The sequence below is a fragment of the Bradysia coprophila genome, unplaced genomic scaffold (genome assembly GCF_014529535.1).
Source record: "Bradysia coprophila strain Holo2 unplaced genomic scaffold, BU_Bcop_v1 contig_583, whole genome shotgun sequence".
Lineage (NCBI taxonomy): Eukaryota > Metazoa > Arthropoda > Insecta > Diptera > Sciaridae > Bradysia > Bradysia coprophila.
In genome coordinates, this window is record NW_023503823.1 from 1,243,288 (window position 1) to 1,263,335 (window position 20,048).

Below are 20,048 nucleotides of genomic sequence, written 5' to 3' on the forward strand. Positions count from 1 at the left end.
ATTCGCTGTGACATTGTCGTGTGATTGGATTTTTATCATGAGGAAAAATCGAAGATAATAAGAGATGGGACAGAATTTTGTTATGTTTTTCTTGTTGTAGTATAACGTGGTAAAACTAAAGAGAAAAGTATTTCCATTATTTGAGTTTTGAACTGAATGGAGTGTATGATTAGAATAGACGGTAAGACAATATCATGTTGCCAAGATTAATTTTACTATTCATTTAATAACCGTTAGCTGAACATGCATAAGAAGTCAAATGAAATGTTTATGTCGTCAGAACTTCTGATATAAAATAGAATTTATCTAATTTGTCATCGCAAAGAGACAGATATTTGATTATGCCCATGCATTGTAACTGTCTGTTCTTTCCATAAAATACAGAGCTATTCAAAATCCGACAGTAACATTCACAGCATGTCATCAGAGCACACACAATGTTTTATTAACGAGATACAGTGATAATGACTTGAACAAGCCGAACAAATATTTTGCAAACTTGTGATAATGTTCAAATGGTAATGAAAGGTTCAACTTTCCATTGGAAAGTTTCCGTACATTACAGTGCTATCGGATTATATCACAAAAGCATGTGTATGAAGAAAACTGTTGATCATAAAAACGTAGGTGCGGAGTACCGAGCAGAGCCTATTATTAGTAAAAAATTTTCACCGATTTTACTCTAATTTACCAGAGGAAACCGAAATTCACCACAGTTTACCAAAAAATAAATTCGGTAAATGTCAGTCAATTTGGTTCATATATTTAACAATCCTAGGTCCTGGACCTCAATTCTCGTACGTTCGTAACTTTAAGAATTTGTAACATTTTATACACAGAACTGTCAAATTGCGAACTCTTAATGTTACGAATGTCAGGAGAATCTACGCCCTGGACTCCGATTCTCATGAATTTAAGAATTTGTAACTTGATAGTCTTTACGAACACATTACGAGTTTTGAGTCTTAGCATTAAGGTGACAACTGTCAAGTTACGAATTCTTAAATTCACGATAAATGGCGCTCTGGGCTTCGATTTTCATATGTTCGCAACTTTAAAAATTCGTAACTTGGCAGTTCTTATGGAATCTTATACACTCAACTATCAAGGTTCGAATATTTGGAGGTACGAACGCATGAGAATCGCTACCCTGGGCGACGATTTTCTTAACTCATAACGTTCGTAACTTGACAGTTGAGTGTATAAAATCCCATAAGAACTGTCAAGTTACGAACAGCATGAGAATCTACGCCCTGGTGCCGATTTATGATTTAAATTGTGTCGATCGATCATAAACTTCAGCGTTATTCCCCAATCATGATACTTTCTACTTTATCCAGTGATTTTCGAAGTTCAAACATTTTCATTTCTTATTCCTGTGGCGTATGGCTAACAATTCTTTGAATAAATGTCGTGCAGAAATAATAAAAGAAAAGAGGGAAATCTTCTCAGCTATGAAATAAGCAAACGAAATGCTCGCATTTTCATTTATATTACGGAGAAAAATATAAAAGGAAAGTGTCATAATGAAAATGTGTATGCTCATACCAGCGTCATACCCATTTCTTCTTATGTTTCCTTTATCAAATGTTAATCTTACCATGTTACTATCCAGCCATTGCTGTAAGAAAATGGAAAAAAATGTTTTTTTTTCTGTCTTACCAAGCAAATATTATCTAGCCAGATACACCTCCTCACAAAAGTCAACAACATTTTCATTTCGTATCCGAGCAAATCTTAAAATATAAAATAGAAACAACAAGAACAACGACGACGAACGAGAAACTTTATTGTTTTTATTGTCGTTTCACTTCTCGTTTTTTTTACTATACACTTTCCTGGGGTGTGTTGGTTTGCTTAGGGTTGATGTTATACTAAACAAAGCACCAAAAATAGATGTTATGGTGAACGGGGAAACTACATCAACTTAAACGTAACTATTGAAAGAATCTTTTTAACTTTATTAAATGCATTAGGTACTTGTGAGACTGTGATTTCGCTTTGTCGTGAAGGTTGATGAAATTTCAGTAATTACTTGCTTCGTTTTCAACTTTCGATAAAAAGGGATGGCTTTAAGGCTTTTGAACATAAAGAAAATGGAACATTTCAAAGAACAGGATAATTTAACAGTTAAAAATTCAACAACAACAACAAACATTAGAATTTTTGTGGAACATTAAGACAACTGTAAGTCCAACCGTCTCCATCGTTATTTTTTATGTTTTCCGCGGGCGAAAGAGAACAGAACAATGACACAGTGACAGACAAAATTACCATTTAAAAAAAAAACTAAGATAAATAGGTCAGACAGAATGATGATGTTTATTCATTGGATTAAAAGATCATGAAAAAACATTTTTAAAATTGAAATCAAAGTTTCTATCAAGTCATGGTGAATGCCTGATGGAAAATATGAAAATGGGAAAATATTTTTCTTGTGTCAGAAAAAAAGTTTGGTTTTATTTTCGCATACAGAGGGAATGGGATCATGGAGATTATGACGGAGATAAGGAAATGACGGACATATTTCTCTCTCCGGATTTAACATGTAGCGAATCGAATTAACTTGCTGAATTTCTTTTGTAATTGAAATATTTTTTCATGGAAATATTAGTCATTTAACAAGGCCCCAGCGCGTGTACTATAAAAATTCTCAGAACCTTTCTACAACAAGTGCTCATCACCACAATAAAAGTACAAAAGAGCTTTTCCGTCCATGAACACGAATTGATGTTGAGTCAATAACTTGCCGTTGTAAGTTCAAAAAACAAAATAAATTAAGTTCATTACCGTTGCCTAAATCAACCGAACATCCTAAAGTATTCAGCGTGGAACAGTATCTCATTTAAACATTGAGGAAAACAAGAAAATATTCTCAGAATTTGCAATTAACGGCATTCACATTTTCATCAAAAGTTCCATACACTTTTCTCGATCATTAACTTTTTCCCATATTCTCCACTACCACACAATTTGATTAACTCTAATTTTATGTTAAGGTGAATTCCACCAACCAATAGACAAAAACATTAGGATGCTCACAGGTCAAACTTTTCGAAATTGATGATTGGAGCATCTTTGAAGTGATAGTCGTTAAGTAATCGTTTCAGTGGTGGCTTGACAAAGATTTATTGAATCATTCATTTGATGTTAGTTTGAGTGTGTGCAATCAATAGTTATTTGCTTACCGAAGAAAGAAGATAAGAAATTCCGAAGGTAGCGATGTTTGCGAGAGCGAAGTGAGGGCTGCAATTTCGCTCGAGTTGGAATTTCCTGTTTCATTTTGTGTTTTGCCGTCTTTCTCCACGAAAGAACGTTGATTCGCCATACGAATGAAAAAAGTTCTATTTTCTCCCCACGGGAGAGAAAGTGCTAGAAATGTCATTCGGCCAGTCGTCAAGAAAACACAATTTTCTCATTGAAGGGAGAAAATAAGGCGAAACACAACGCGTGAATGAAAAATGACTTAGTACAACTACAGATGTAAGTAAGGCATATTGTCCATAACGTTACTTAGATTCGGTGTAATATAATACAATGAAACGCTCCTGCTGCATTCCGCAAAAAAATTCTAAATATTTCCGAGCCTTTGAAGTATATGAATCAAATATTCCTCAGTCCAATTCTTTCGAAACGAAAAACTTCATTGTGCTAATCCCGAACAACGAATGTATAAATAGTGAACGCTTTTCTTTTTTAAAATTAAAATTCGTGGAATAGCTTGATGGATTATGAGACTTTTATTCCTATAAAATTCAATTTCTCTTCGACGAAGTAATTAATTTTAATTGCACAGCAATCGAGCATCCTTTTTGTTATTCTCGGATTAACAAATTATTTTCCTTTTATTTTCAGGTAAGTGGGTAATTCATCCGATTCAAGATAAGTGTTCGTTTAAATAACTGAATGCTGTAGTTGAACGGTATGTTGACTAATTCAATGATAGAGGTCTCGGTAGATTAGTCATCAATTACGTAAGTTAAATAAGTCGGAGTATTCTAACGTTTCGTTTATCAGCTTTTCGTCGACAGAAACGATCCCATTGTTTCAGTTTGACGTCACCTCTTTTCAATTTTAATTTCAAATGAAAATTCTTTGTACTGAAACTGTTGCATTCCATTATCGAAGATGTCGTTGCTGATATTAAAAATTAAAATAGTTTCGGCGACAACTCGTTTCTGTTTTTCATTTTCATTTTCTCTGGATGGAGGATGGCGCTGCAATGATTTCAAAGAGATTGCAAAAAAGAATAAATATTTCACTAGGTCGATATTAGGTCGGGAATTTAATTCTTTGTCGATTGAAATTCTGTCCAGAAATAGTCACGTTATAGTGCCATCAATCGTTACAGACATTTCAGTAGTTTTTGCTCTCTTACGGCAAACATTTTTAATTAGAAACGATACTTACGGCTGCTGAATAAATCAGGTCCTTAGTCAAATCAGGTGTTACTGCCTGGTCTTACTCTGCAGTGCTTTATAGTCAAGGGATAATTAATCCGCACATATTTGTTTCACAAAATTGTAATTCTGTGCTACTCGAGGTGCTATACGTACATTGGTGTTACAGTTTTATTACTATTAATCTACTGTGCACACACCCGTCTGTTCACCTCGTTGATACTTAATTATATATTTTCTTGTTGCACTGTGCTGCGTTATATGCACATGCTACAGTCTACAGAGAACCATAAATTTAAATGAGAATGTCGTATTCTAAAGGTAAAATCTTCATCTTAATGCTCACGAAATTAGTTTACGTTTTTCATTCTAAAGATAATTTACTTCTTTGTGCCGTAAATAATAATCCACATGCCGAGTTAATTTGGAACGGATTGTAATTAATTTATGTCACTTGTAGTGGAAACTTTCCGTATCTGAATACTTTGAATGGGTTTTTCTTTGGATTATTTTTCTGCTCCAGAAATATTACTAACACTCCCTGTATCACGACCTGTCGTTTATTTTCTTTTAGAATTTACTAAATGTACTGCGTACGATAAACTTAAAAACTTGAGATTTATATAAATCGTTCGGTAGTTCAAATCACAAATCTCATGCATACATCACTGACGAAGAGAAGAAAAAACGAAGATAAGAACTAAAAACGTACAGACATTTATCCCAGAACTCGAAAAGTTATAAATTATCACAATAAATAACAGATGTTAAGAGTAAAGGACGGAAATGTAAATGAGACGTTGTTTGATCATCCCTTTTCATGTTTGAGGATTAAAGTGTGTATTGTGTGTGCATGGTATTCGTAAATTTTCAGTTTTAAATAAAAATATTTTCTGTGCGGAGAAGATGGAAAATTTTCGGTCTGTGAAAATTAATTGGTTTCGTACTCGTTAACCATGCAAGTGCGGGTATATTTAACGGTTCAGAAGTCTGTACGTTTAAACGGTTCTTACCCAAAAATTTATCGACTTTAACTGGTTCAATGTTCGTTGGCGTTTTGTGAATCTTTGAGAGATTTTCTAATTATTTAGATAATAAAATGATTGATGGCGAACGACATCGGTTGTGAATGTTGTTATTAAAATAACGTTGCTGCTATTCAGGCGAAGAGGTGGTTATTGGGTGGAAACAATAATAATTGACTGACTCCAGTTTGTTGTTGTGAAATTGATGCAGTGAATACAATTAACGAAGCGCTGTATTTATCGTCATGGTATCAATGGTATCATAGCAAGACCAAGTTATTTATAAACACAGTAAGGGGTTCGTTGATGTTAAACACTCAATGTTATTATAAGAAAGATTAAGGTGTCGCTTTTGATGGTATTAGAGGAAGAGGTTGAGGGCGTCCTTATTAAAAAAGTATCCAATTGGATTCCACGAAATAATCTGAGAATATAAACTGTCGATGGCTCAGTAAACTGTTCGATGCTACGACTATTATCTGCCATAAGCAACAATCGATGGTTATGTCAAATTCATTCAAGTGTACCTCCAGCACTCCAGGAAGAGAACAATCGGTTCAGTTTACATTGCGTATATGAAGTCATCCGTGAAAGTATAAGTCTTATTGTTTGCATTTTAGCCGCATCTCCGAGTAAACTAGTAAGCAAACAGCGTTAGTAATGTGTGTATGACATGCCTGAAGTTGCAGTCACATTGATATTCATTGGGAATCTGTTTTACATACGTGAATAAGTCACAAATAATGATTGATGAACTTTACAAATTGTTGTAAACTCGAAGATCAATCCATCTCTAAGACGGTTTTTTCGCCTATTATCATGTGCTGTATTTTGTTTTATTTCTCTGTACATTTGTGGAGCTTGTAGTACTAAATTGTAGAGGGAATATAAATAAAGATAGAAAAATGGCTGTTCAAAATACTAAGCTCAAGGATTTCGTAGCATTTTTTTCTCGAAAAATGGGATATCTCAATCTATTACGAATCCTTTCAGTTGTGATAAGACATAACACGTGATTCTTATAGAGTTTATTCGGCTTAGGATTTGTGTTATAGAGAAATTCCTGTTGAGAATATAGAAAGTTGTGTGTGCCGGTCGATGTTTTCATTCTTTAAAATAAGGGTTAACCTTTTCCTCATCCTCGCTGTCCGAAAAATGAACGAGAAGAAATTGTTTACAGGTTACGGGTACAGGTATTTTTCAGAAAAGAAAGCAAAAGAAAAATTGTAGGGAAAAATATACCCCAGTGCCCTAAGTAATGTAACAATTTAGAACAGAAAAGCTTTTTCCTTGTCAAATATAATCCCCATGCATAACGAAGGTGCTAATTAAAATGTCAGTTGATTTAATTCGTGTAGGTGCAGGAGAGGGATTGCGACATCAATTCTCTTTCCTCTACTCTATTTCAACTCTACCGATAGAAACGATGCACTGAAAGATGTCGTTGCAACAAAACCAGTGTCAACAGAAAAATAATTAATTTTTTACTCGACGGATTTAGTCTTTAAAGAGGATGTGATGAAACGATAGCACACGTTTTTTTTCAAACCCTCATCTCCAAGATAATATAGGTCCTGCCATTATACGATGCCATTTTATTTGACTAAATCCATCGAGTAAAAAATTAATAATTTTTCTGTTGACATTGGTTTTGTTGCAGTATCTTTCAGTGAAACAGTGAATCGTTCTGTATAGTGTTCACATAGAATTGACAAAAGAGAACTGACGCGGCAATCCCTCTCCAGGCACTTGGATAGATATTTTTGGACTACACATTTCGGTACATTTCCCCCATTACTTGTAATTTTCTTGGCCCGGTCAGCACATTTACATTTGCTCAAGTCGGACGCCTCCCGATTCGCACAAAATGTGAGGCGTCTTGTTACAGATACAAATCACTACATTTTATCGTTTTATTATACAAATCAATGTAACACGAGCAATCGGAATTAAATTTTAATCCGCTGAGAATTGTAAAATAATTTGCTGGAATTGAAAGAAGAAACACGATTCAATGAAATACAAAATAAGAATGTTTATGTAATCTCCCTGTATAGTATTATGATATGCAAAACTACAGTAATGTGTTTGTATTCATAAGTATGGTGAAGTCAACGACCATTTAAAGCTTGTCCATTATACCAATGAAACAACGTAACTGAATTTAATCTTGCGTTATTGTGAGTAGAAAAAAAAACGACGAAGAAGAATTCGTTAAAGACCAAACAAATTTTAATCGCTTGTTCAATAAAATGATGTTGTTGTTGTTGTTGTCATTATTCCTGTTTTTACACAGTTACTGCATTTGAGCGAATGTAGCAATTACCCTCTTGGATAATGTATTAAAATCATAATTCCTTATGTACAACTCAATTAACAGTTTAATTGGGGAAATCTTGTTAATGAACGCCTTTCGACGGGATAATTGTAGTCTACAAGTTTGTTTCGAACTTCATGTATTCTCTCTACCTAACACAATGAAATGCTGTGTAATTAAAGCTCCGATGAAAATGAATTCCAGAGACGTCGATAGTAGAAAATCGTTTATGAAATAATAGTATTTTTCGTTGCAAGTGATGAAAAATGGGATTACGACGTGTCCTGAAAATTCCACTTTCATCACGAGTTACGAACGGCGTTTTTTGTGCCGTTAGGATCATAATAAGACGAAACCACAACTAAGAAACCACTCTACAACCATTTCAACAACTATTCGATTGAGGTCGAAATAGTTATTTCTGACATCGGTCGCAAAGTACTTTATTAGGGTCTAGATGTGTAATTATGACACGAGGCCACATTTTCTGGCCCTAAGGCAACAAAGTACCGTATACTGTCTTGCTGATAAATGTTCAGTTTCGAAGTGTGGAATGCATTCCTCGCTTTCGGCTCGAAATACAACCTTCCCACATGTGTCAACAAAAAATGTCACTGCTAGACGGTAATGTAATACTTTCGTCCGCAAGTTTGTACACAGAGCTGAAGGCGATATTATATTTTGTTAAATGCATCGCACCCCACACGTCTCAACAAAAATTTTTCCAGCACGACAGTATGGTACTTTGTTCTCTTGTGACCAGAAAATGCGAAAACTCGGTTTTGAGCAGGATAATAATGACGCATTTTCTGGCCGCAAGACAACAAAGTACACTGTCTTGCTGCAAATTTTTTTTGTTGATGCGTGTGTGATGCATTCCTCGCTTTTGGCACGAAATACAACCTCCTTCCACCCCTCAACAAAAAAGGTCCCAGCAGCAGACCATAATGTTCTATCACATGGTAAGCACTTTTTCACAGTCACAAACAGTGATAGAAAGTGCACTTTATTGCGCGCTGGCATGTAAAATTGAATGAATTGATTTTACAGTGATACAAATTGTCGAATTATGATTCTTGGGCTTAAAAGGAATTATTTTAGGTGTGTGAAGCGAATACACTAGACACACATACCCACAGCCCATTACTTCACATAAACTCTTTTTTAATATTGATCTACACTCAGATCAACATACAAGAATATAAGAACACTTTACAAACAATTTTCTCATTTTATTACTCACCCATAATTGATTGTAGCTTCCACACAAATGATTCCATTTCATAATAAATGGGAGCAAATTAATCACTTCAAAGATGTGGAATTTTGAAACTCACTTGACATGTAAAACTTGTGATAGAAACGAACATTTTCTTTTACACTATTTTTATCCATCAAAGCGAAATAACTAAATCCAACCAGCCAACACGAATTATAAAAAAAACTCCTATCGTTTTAATTGCTCAATTATCGTAAATCGAGTTGAATAAAATACACGGCAGCGCTTCATTAAAATGGTTTTTTTTCTTCTTCCTCGATTCGATTATATTTTTAGTCTCACTCGACGACGGTGTATAACTTTATTCACATACAACTTCACAAAGTATATTTTTATGCCATTCGCCATGGATTATCTCTTAATGGATGTTTTATAAACCGATGTCAACGCTATCCGAAGCGAAATAAAACAAAAGTGTCGGGGTGCCATTAGTTTGATTAAATAGTTTCTGTCAAATAAAGTGGTAACCAAGAATGGTGGTTTAGCTCTGGAAATTTATGATGCAATTAAATAAAACTATAAAATTAAATGTGAATTATGATTGCTGAATGGGTTTTTGTTTTGACTTTATATGTACCATGGTGCATTATGGTCTCTGCCGTTCTTATATTTACGCAGATGGAATGTTTTCAAAGTTCCTTAAGATAAAACTTCTTCTTTTTTCTGTCAGTCTTACAGAAAACGATCTCTGAAAATTGCCGAAAATGTTACGATATAATTGCGGCAATAAAATTCCGAGTAAATGGTCAAATGGAACGAAAAGCTTGGGAAATAAATTATGCGTAGAATTTATAATACTCCGGGCATTGAACACGGTTTCGGCTAATTAAAATGTTTGTTTATGTGTATACCATCCAGCTAATTGAATGTTAATTGGATAACAATAATTTAAAAGCGATTTCGATTTTGAACACTTTTTTTTCTTCTTCACTTCAAATGTAAATTGTCTGGTTGATTTGTATCAGATTATGGCCTGACCTGACTTTCGTAACGCCGGTTTGATAATTCAATTAATTGAAACGAGTTTGAAAAGTCTTCATTAAGATGGGAGAATTTTGGGAAAGAAATGGTGGAGTGAGGAAATCGTCATTTGTTAAGGCAATTTCCTACGCAATATTTTCATGTTAAAAAAACATTTTCAGCACAAAGAAATTTGAATGCAAACGATGTGGAAACCGACAATGTTTCTTTCATAGCATAGCCATAATAAATCAAGAAAACGATAGATTTCTATTACGAATTCATTCGATTCATATTGAAGAAAAAAATTTCGTGAAGTTCAAGGTTTCAGGTTGAATTTTAACAATCCCTTCTGATGAAAATGTATCCCGCCAAGCGGTTACAAGGAATAAACTTTCGTTTCCAATCTGCATGGAAAATACAAACAACGCCGAAGGGAAACTACTTTAAAAAGCGCTGTACCACGACTTTGACGTTCCGTGACTTTCGGCAAAAAAAAAATTAAAATTTAGATTTTGTATTTTCTGACTTTTTACACATAGAGGGATTCTTTTGAAAAACAGCCAACCGAAATCGGACGCATTTTCTAGTAGTGGACCTATGTGCCTAGAAAGGTATTCTAATCAAACCTAGAAACCAAAACCACTTTGAAATTCCTTACAAAAAATTTTTGAACGTGGTATTGATTTAAAGAGTCGAAACTAAAGTATAAAATCTAGATTTTCAATTGTTAGACGAAATTTATGTAGTCTGTACAGTTAGAGGCAGTAAATTTCAGCATTAATTTGCAACAGCTGTTTTTCAGCTGATCCACACAAACAATCAACTGTTTATACGCCTTTCTAAGGTTTTACGCGCGTGTCGTGGGTGCAGCAGCTTTATCCGTATAAACAAGTATTAACAGTTTTGATTGGATGTGTGGATCAGCTGAAAAACAGCTGAAGCAAATTCATGCTGAAATCTTACTGCCTCTGACTGTAGGAACAATTCCGAACTACAACAAATCTCAAATCAGAAAATATGTCGGATTTCACTTCTCCAATAGGCTGCTCGTTCGAGGTGGATTTTGAAATATTTTATTGTTACAGTTCACGACTGTTCGGTCACTTTTTCTACGTAATAAGAAATTATTGTGTGTTTTTGACTTTTCGTTGAGTTTTGTGACTTTTCGGATATATTGTGACTTTTGTGGGCTCTGTAACACGACTTTTCGGAGCAGTTTCCCCCTCGAACAACGCAGTTCGTATTTTCATCCATAATTTATCACAGCCAACGAGTATTCACTGCGAACACTTTTTTTAATCACGCACAATAAACAAAAAAACATAAAAAGGATAACAAAGGGAAAAGTTTGTGCTTCGAACGTGCAAAATATTTACTGAAATTTTTGCTACACAGCAACAAGTAACAAATGTTCTCGATATTTTTTTACGTGAAACAAAATTTGTATTTTTAATCAAATCTACACAAATAATTTTACATATTGCCCGGCGTATGGCTCAATTGTGTAAAGAATATGTTAAATATTTCAATAAAACAATGTTGCTAACAATAGGTAAATTATTCGATATATTCATACAACATGGAGTTGAGGTCAATGCTCTTTCGAAGACGTGTTAATGGTTTGAATATTAAATTATGATAGAACGATGGAACTCGTGATCATGTTCATGGCTATGTTTGTATGCTGAATATGCTGAATAATTCTCATAATGAAATTACACAACAACAGCATTTAATGGTAGATTATAACTGAGATGTCTTCATGCTTTTATCTCTCATCGAATTTAAGAACATAGAATCATTCCGTTTCTTTTTCTTTCTTTTTATAATAATCTGGTCAACTCACTATTGATCTTTGTCTGTGTTCAATTAAACCAATCTCCTGCCTTCTGTCGCTTGATTGGCAAATTTCAATTGAAACAATTAGATTGAATACAATCCAATGAATAGATAATGTTGGACGCTTTCAATAAACCGAGTTGGAATGACATCTCGTCTTAACTCTGTGTTATTAGATCAAATTCTGTTCAATCAACCTGTCAACTTACATTATACATTTACGGTAGGCTAACCTTTCTCAATCATGGTCAGCTGAGTCACTTATGGTCGAATAATTTCGTTTGCTTTTTTACTGCTGATGCTATCCTATAAACTTGAATGTTTCACGGTGGTCCAGAACTGACCGAATATGATACATTTGACTCTGCTCTTAAATTTCACTTAAAATTTGTTTCAAGAATTCACACGAAAGAAAAGAAGACGAAGACGACGATGGAAAATCTTAATGTGTGTAATATATTGCAGATAATAAAAATCCACATCTTAAATTAGATGTTCATTCACCTCACACCTCTACGTGTCAACTTGTAAATTTATTTAAATATAATAAATGGATTTGAAGCACACCCAGTTTTATGTATGTGCTACAGATCGAATACACAAAAAAAATAATAATAAAAAATTGCGCATATAAGTTAACACTCAAAACACATCAAAGTGGGTACGGTTCGCTTGACTCAAGTCGATGAAATATCAGTTTTTGTGATTGTACAGTTTTATGGACAAATTATCTCTTTGTATTTTTATAGTTTTATATTTTCAATAGCAAATAAATATATAATATACAATTATAAATTATAAAATAAAATAAATCTCCTCCAAGTTGCGACCTGACTCGAAAGTACCCATGATACTAGCCGCATTCCCCCTCTGAATAGCAATGCTAATATTTTGTTTAAAAAACTTCGTGGCACGTTTTTCACCAGTTGCAGCAACGAGCAGGCGACCGAGCTCATCGGTGAACGATTTCGCTTCCTCACACCATGGCCCCAATGTTTCCACAGCGAAAGGCAATAAAATGATATTCTTTTCCTTGATAGCTTTGTAAAGATTCTGCTTTCTCAACGCTGCTTTTTCCGCTGCTCTACCAGCTTTGACCTTTGATATGTTGATATAGGATGCCGCTAAAGTGTCCACGCATGTTGCGTCCCATGCCAGACAGGAACCTCGTTTCCATGGTATTAATGTTAATCCGTCTAAACGTTTTCCGTCATCTCTGAACAACCCGTCAGGCTCTAGTTTTGCAGGGACATTCGCTGAATGAAGTGTTCTATGAATTATATTATTTAACTCCCTGTGTTTTGCATATTTTCCAATGTTTTTCAAACAGCTAAGGCCATGAATTCCGGATTTCTCAACTAACTTTCCACATCTGGCACAAGTATGTTCATTGCACATATCAGCTCCCAATCGTAAGGCCATTGAAATTCTGAACGTATTATCATCTAGCAATGTTCCGATATTCTTTGATGGGAGAACAGATAACCATAAACTTGATTCATATTCGCTGCTAGCTTTGAATAATGCATTCTGTTTATCTGTTTTGAACTGTAATGACGATATTATTCTTTTAGTGTTAATTTTGTCCCACTGATTTTGTGTGGCCATTGCATTTATAGGTACGATATTTTTCATTGAATTCCAAATAGCGATTCCTTCCTCATAGAAAGCATCTTCCACAAGGTCAGAAGTTGTAACACTTAGTATCGAGTTGACCAAAGAAGAAGTTGATGTCACAGATGAAAGGAATGCTGGAAGCACAATGTCAGCTATTTTGCGTATACCGATACCGCCCATATGACACGGCAGTGAGTAAACTGAAAGTTGATAATCGTTTAGTTTAATATTACAAATGGTCTCAATTGCTTTCTTCAAAGATAAGTCAATCTTGTTGATGATGTGTGGAAATTTCCATAATGGTGTTGTACGAAGAAAATAAATAAGTTTTGGGATTCCGAAACAGTGTTTCAAAATGAAATAAGCCATATGAGATTTTAGAATTTTCAGGCGACTGAAAAGCAATTCCATCTCTGCTATTTTCTTATCGAACACTGGCTCCACGGCTGCCATGGTCAATGGTGCACCAAGTAATGTAAGATCTTTCTCTCCAACAACTTTCATACCAGGAAAAAGCTCATTGATCGTTGTCATTCCAACTGTTGCCTCATCACTTAATTGGAATAACTCACACTTATCGAAATTAATGTTTAAGCCCATTGTTTTGAACTTTTGTTGAATCATAATTAAATCGCTCTTAACTGTTTCTGCCTCACCAATCAAAGTTCCATCATCTAAGAACCAGATGTTCAATTCTGATTTGATTTCTTCTAATATTGGTTGAATTGCTAAGCTAAAGATCAATGGACCGGACGGATCACCTTGTTGGACACCGACTTCGGATGAGATTCTATAATCACCAAAAAACAACGTTGTTGGGGCGGCGTAACACTGATGAAAGAAACGATATAATCTTGGTGTCGATTTCAAAATTGCCTTTAAAAGATCATCTCGTTCTATCGCATTGAAAGCATTGCTCAGATCAACCTTCACCATGATTTTGTTCTTGCCTCGATTTTGAAACATGAATGACCTTACTGCATGGACAGCTGATTCTACACCACCTTTTATTGCGACACCTACTTGTTTCGGGAATAAAATTGGTGATACATTACCAAATTCAGATCTACAAGCCATTTTTGAAGTCAAACGTCGAAATGTACAGCCAACAGCAATGGGCCTTACTCCGCCATCATCTTTTGTCAATGCGCACAGATTTGCTCCGTAAACAATCGATAATACGTCCTTATTAACATCACCTGAGAGCATCAAATTTGATAGCTTTGTTATCGCTGATATGAGTTTCACACTCGCTTCTCCATTCGATTTACAAATCATGTCTTTTAGATGTTGTGGCGATAGACCATCGATACCAGAAGCGGATCCATTAGGAAAACTGAATATCGCTGAATAAACTTGCCTCTCCTCGACAACAACATATTCCAAATCATCATCGACCGGTGGTATATCGATATTTCTGCTTGGTAATGGATGTTTAGTCAGGAGGCGTTTGTACGTCTCTTCATTATCCTTAGCTAATTCATTAGAAGATGATAGCAATTTCACAGCTCCACGAATATCCCCGTCTGATATTTTAGATTCGACTCTATTTGACAGCAAATCTTGATTATTTGAAAATTTCCTGAACGATGGGTCTAATGTCTCTCTATTTATGTTATTTTTTACAAGTTTCGTTAAATTCTTCTTATTATTTTCTGGTACTTGGAAAGCTTTAAAAAGAAAAAGTAATAAATCTTCCCACGATGACGAATCATTTAGCCGAACTGTATTCTCGATTATCCTTGTCAACTCGTAAGCCGCAGTCATTCGTGCGCCTTTTGGGATTCTCTTTAATATTCTTATGTTTCGTTTGTAATAACTGATTTTATCTGACAAAGATTTAATATCGAAAGCTTTACCACTCTCAGTTTTCTCGAACATGATGCTATAATCTTCACTTTTGTGCTTTCGGACACAATGGATCTTTAAACCTCCTTTTCGTTTGTACATTTTATTGTCTTTGCATAACATGCAAGGTACCGTATCGCTCTCGTTATCTTTTACTGATTGTGTATTACCATCTGACTCTACAGAAAATTCAAAATTAGACTCATTTTCAATGTCATTTGTTACCGCAACATTGATAACATCATTAATGAGCGACTCAGTCAAACTTCCTTGATCATTTTTAGGTTTTTTATGACGTCGCATATGAATCTTCAATCCGTTGGCGTTTTTGGCTTTGAAACCACATTCATCACATGATAACGAACTTGTTTGCAATAACAATGATTTTGCTTGTTCTATTTCCTGACTATTGCATGTAGTACACACCCAATGCTTGTTTTTCCTCATTATATTCTCAAATTGTTCATCAGTCAGTGAAGCGCAATTCGGGTGAAACCAATGCAAGCAACGATCGCAAATAATCCACCGATCTGATGGGCTGGAATTCTTGCATATGCATTCTCTGCTCTCTGAATTGCCCATTTTTCATAGTTTCAGTAATAAAAATTAATGAAAATAAGAAAAATACAATTTTTATTTTCTGAGCAAATTTTCCAGTAACGTCCGATCTTCACGGCTTACTAGGTAAGTTGTTAACCTCTATGATCCCAAAGTATTCAAAAATTGACTTAAATTATAAATTACTGACAAAAAAGTAGAAAAGATTTATTATTGCGCTCATGAGATGCAAAAACAATCTCTTCAGTAACCTCTGCGTTTTGCAATAAGATAGTAGTACTCAAAGCTGAGCGAATTTTTGTCGTTGTTTTCGGCATATAAGTCGTTTACAATGCGTTCTATTTGGTTTTGTAATGCTTTGAACATCACAGATTCTTTTGAAGAACATGATGTTGAGAAGGCTTATGCTAGGGCATTTACGAACGACAACCGATTTGTTTAGGCTGTGACTGTAAGCATTGATTAAATGGATTTTTTCTGCTGTTCTTGTAGTATTTAAGTTCTACTGCACTCATTTGGTGAACTCAGCTTGTAAATTTCACTGAAGTGAAAAATTTGCAAAGGCTAGTCTTTTACTGGTGAGTACTGTACTGAAGTCCGTAGAAGTCAGCAAACCGACAAATACATGATTGATATAAACAACTCCAATTAGGTTAAGAGAGTATTAGGTGGCTGCAACTATGTAGACACTGAAAGACTCGTAAGACGTAACCCAAATAAGATTAATTTGTGTGCATGTGTCTAGCCAACTTTCAGGCGAGATATCAATTAAGCACACAACTTTCCTCATAGAGTATTTGCATTCTTCGAGGCGTGGTTCGAAAGTCACGTTAAGCCGGTGGTCTATACTGCACTAGACTGCTGTGGCCTTAAAATACTGTAAGTGAGGTCTCTAAACGAGCAAATCAAATTCTGCATTCCAGTGAAATTTGCCCACTGTACCATTTCGTATCTTGCCAGGGCCGGACTGGCTACCTAACAGACGATCGAGTAATACAATTACATAGCTCGTAGCAGCTGTAATAGTACATCAATGTCCCGCTGGGACATTTTTTGTTGAGGCGTGTGGGAAGGTTGTATTTCGAGCCGAAGGCAAGGAAATATCTCACACGCCTCAACACGTGAGATAGTACGATTCTTTGTTGTCTTTCGGCCAGAAAATGTAAAAAAAAATGGTTTTTGTTTACACGGTGAATGCATTTTCCAGCGCACGACAATAGAATTGACTTTTGACATTTTTACCGTCCCAAAAAGCCAGATGCTTTGCGGGCGATTCCTGCTTCTCGCACTCTAATACTGGTTATGGCAACAATTGTATCAATGTATCCCGATTGTATCTGCATTTCGTTGTACGTTTACATAATTAAAATTTCTCCTGTTGCCTAAGTAACGTACAGCTTGATAGTCTCAACCCAACCATACACTGTCGTTCTGTTTCGCTTCTCCATATAATTGGATGATGTGTTATCCACTTCACTGGAGTACGCAGAAATTACTTATTTAGCATTTGCAAATGTTGACAAAGTTGGTAGGTGTATGGCTGCGTGAAATGATTAATTAATGATTTGCAACCGTGCACCAAAGACGAAAACAAAAGGAACAAATACGACGAAAGTATGAACAGAATAAATAAAACAAAGAGCAAGCAGTGAAGATAATGCATCAGAAAATCAATAAATTTTAATTTGAACATTCATATTCATGTCAACGGGGGATAATATTACCTATGATGGGGAGCATCATTTCAAATGCCAAAGCGGATGTTTCAACATGAATACTGAATACTCTTTTGACTTGAATGGGTTGTTTCAGCTAAGATGAAGTTTCCTTTCCTCTCCACTTGACAAAAAAAGTTATGAATTTTTCGCTTTGTTGACTTTTCAAGCGTAATAGCATATTGATGATGTTTGTTTTGTATTTTGTAATGTGAAAATATTGACTCACTGAATTTCGATTGAACTCTCTCTTTCTCGTTGGCAGCAAAGGGAAATATTTTTCACATTCATTAAAGCATTACCTTTAGCACAAAATTGCGCCATTCATTCCTTTGAGAGTGAACAGAAAATTCTTTTCATCAACTTTCCATCAATCACATTTATATTCATTTGATATTTTCCGTTTCAGGTGACGTACTATCCGGCGTCTGCTTTGTCGGCCATCTGGACACTCATTCGTTGGCTGTTTTTCTTCTCATACCGTTGTGCATCTATCTATCAATCGGAGCACTGTTTCTGTTAGCCGGATTCATATCACTATTCCGAATTCGAACCGTCATGAAAATCGATGGCAAACGAACGGACAAATTGGAACGATTAATGCTACGAATTGGCTTTTTCAGCGGTTTATTCATCCTGCCCGCTCTCGGATTCCTCGGCTGTCTCTACTATGAATATTACAATTTTGACGATTGGATGATTCAGTGGAATCGTGATATGTGCAAAATTTTCTCGATTCCATGCCCGAATATCAAACCAAATGCAACCGAATCGAGACCAATTTTCCAAATATTTATGTTCAAATATGTGTGTTCAATGCTGGTGGGTGTGACGTCGAGCGTTTGGCTGTATTCCGGCAAGACTGTTGTCAGCTGGCGAATGTTCATCGAACGACTGCAGGGCACCAGCAGCCGGACGAGAGGACAGGCGTATGTTTAGCAGAACGCCACCGCCTCAGAGCAAACTATTAAATGAGATTAAACCAAAAACGACTGTGTGTGTGAGATGTAAAAGTGTGATTTGCTGAGAGTGTATTTTTTACGTAAGAAACCGATGGCGATGAAGACAAATGTGTGTGCTTGTGCAGAGGTTGGAGATTGCTGTGCCAACTAACTAACTAACTAAAAAAAACAATAATGAAAATTCATGTAGAACAATGTTGACAATTTGCAGTAGTTTATTGTGTAAGCTTTAAAGGAGAGCGATGTATTATACGAAAATGAAAAGCGCGCTTAATAATAGGAACGATGTGTGACTATACTGCCTGCCTGTATATAGGGTATGTAAGCATGCACAAGAAAACCAAAAACGCTGAAAGTTACTTGTGACAAACTGTTATGTGCAGACATTGTAATAAAGAACCGTTCTTGATGTGTGGGATGTGATCTGTGTGGCATAAGAATCTTTCCAAATTATCTATGGTGACATTTAAAGTGACTTTGTGATGTTTTCCGTTTGAAATGACGGTGGGTGTGGATAAATTTGGTTTCCACTTGAAGTGCTACAATGGGCGAAGAGATAGGGAATTGCAAACACATTTCCCGCCCTGAAACATAAATTTCTTAACATGCGATTACGAACATGTTTAAATCCGTAAAGCTTACCAACTTACATGGAAGGAATGTGGAGGATGGAACACAGTGAGACAAAATACTCGGAATATATTGCATGAAGCTTGCTAACAAAAATAAGTTTTCAAATAAAACAAAAAAGTTTTCAGTTTGTGAGGAATTAGGATCAAATATTTGTGATGTTTCCACGTTATCTATTGCAATACGAAACAGAGGTGAAATTTTTGGTAGGTCTATTCCATCCAACGGCTACGAAAATTCTACAATTCAATTTTATAACAAATTATATTGTCTGGTCGATATACCTTTCGAGCCTTAGCTTATACATCGAAAATGTAACCAGGGACTATCGCGAAAATTCAATTGTTTTACATTTGGTCTCGTTTGTGTAGGCAGAAGTTTCATTTTGATGTTTGTCCAAAAGTTTCCAGACAAAACTCTTTGCCTGTATTAACCGCAATGCCGAATTCTTATGTCTATATAACAATCTATTGCTTCATATAAATGTGGCTGTCTGTAAAAATAGGTAAATTTGTGGTTGTGACGTCTTATATTTCCATGTGGTTATCTAATTTTGCCAGGGTCGGAATGGCTACCAAAAGGCGCATAGGTAGCGGAAAGACAAGAGTATAGAACAATATAGGATAGAATAAGATGGGCAGGAAAACTGATGCTTTCCAAGCATGCCAATGGACCTGTTGTGCATACCCATATTTTAGATAGGTTTTACAACATAGGTGTCGCTAGTAGTTGATATTTTAGAATCACGATTCTGACTTATTACAACTGTGTTCAGAATCGTGGTTTTTCTTAGAGACCTACTATAGTCGATAGAACTGACTATTGACTAGCGTTAACTAACAGCAGATACTAATCATTTACGATCAGGGAAACCTCAATGAACTATATCTGACAC

General features: G+C 35.4%; 1 protein-coding gene across 1 annotated transcript in view; it reads left to right on the forward strand.

The window, feature by feature from the left end:
- The window catches only part of LOC119083309 (frizzled), a 56,551-nt gene extending 37,694 nt beyond the window's left edge, over positions 1 to 18,857 (forward strand). Inside the window, exon 6 of the mRNA XM_037192995.1 lies at positions 17,971 to 18,857. Within this exon, the coding sequence (XP_037048890.1) occupies positions 17,971 to 18,500 (530 nt within the window). The 3' untranslated portion in view covers positions 18,501 to 18,857. The remainder of the gene's footprint in view (positions 1 to 17,970) is intronic.
- Positions 18,858 to 20,048: the final 1,191 nt, after the last annotated feature.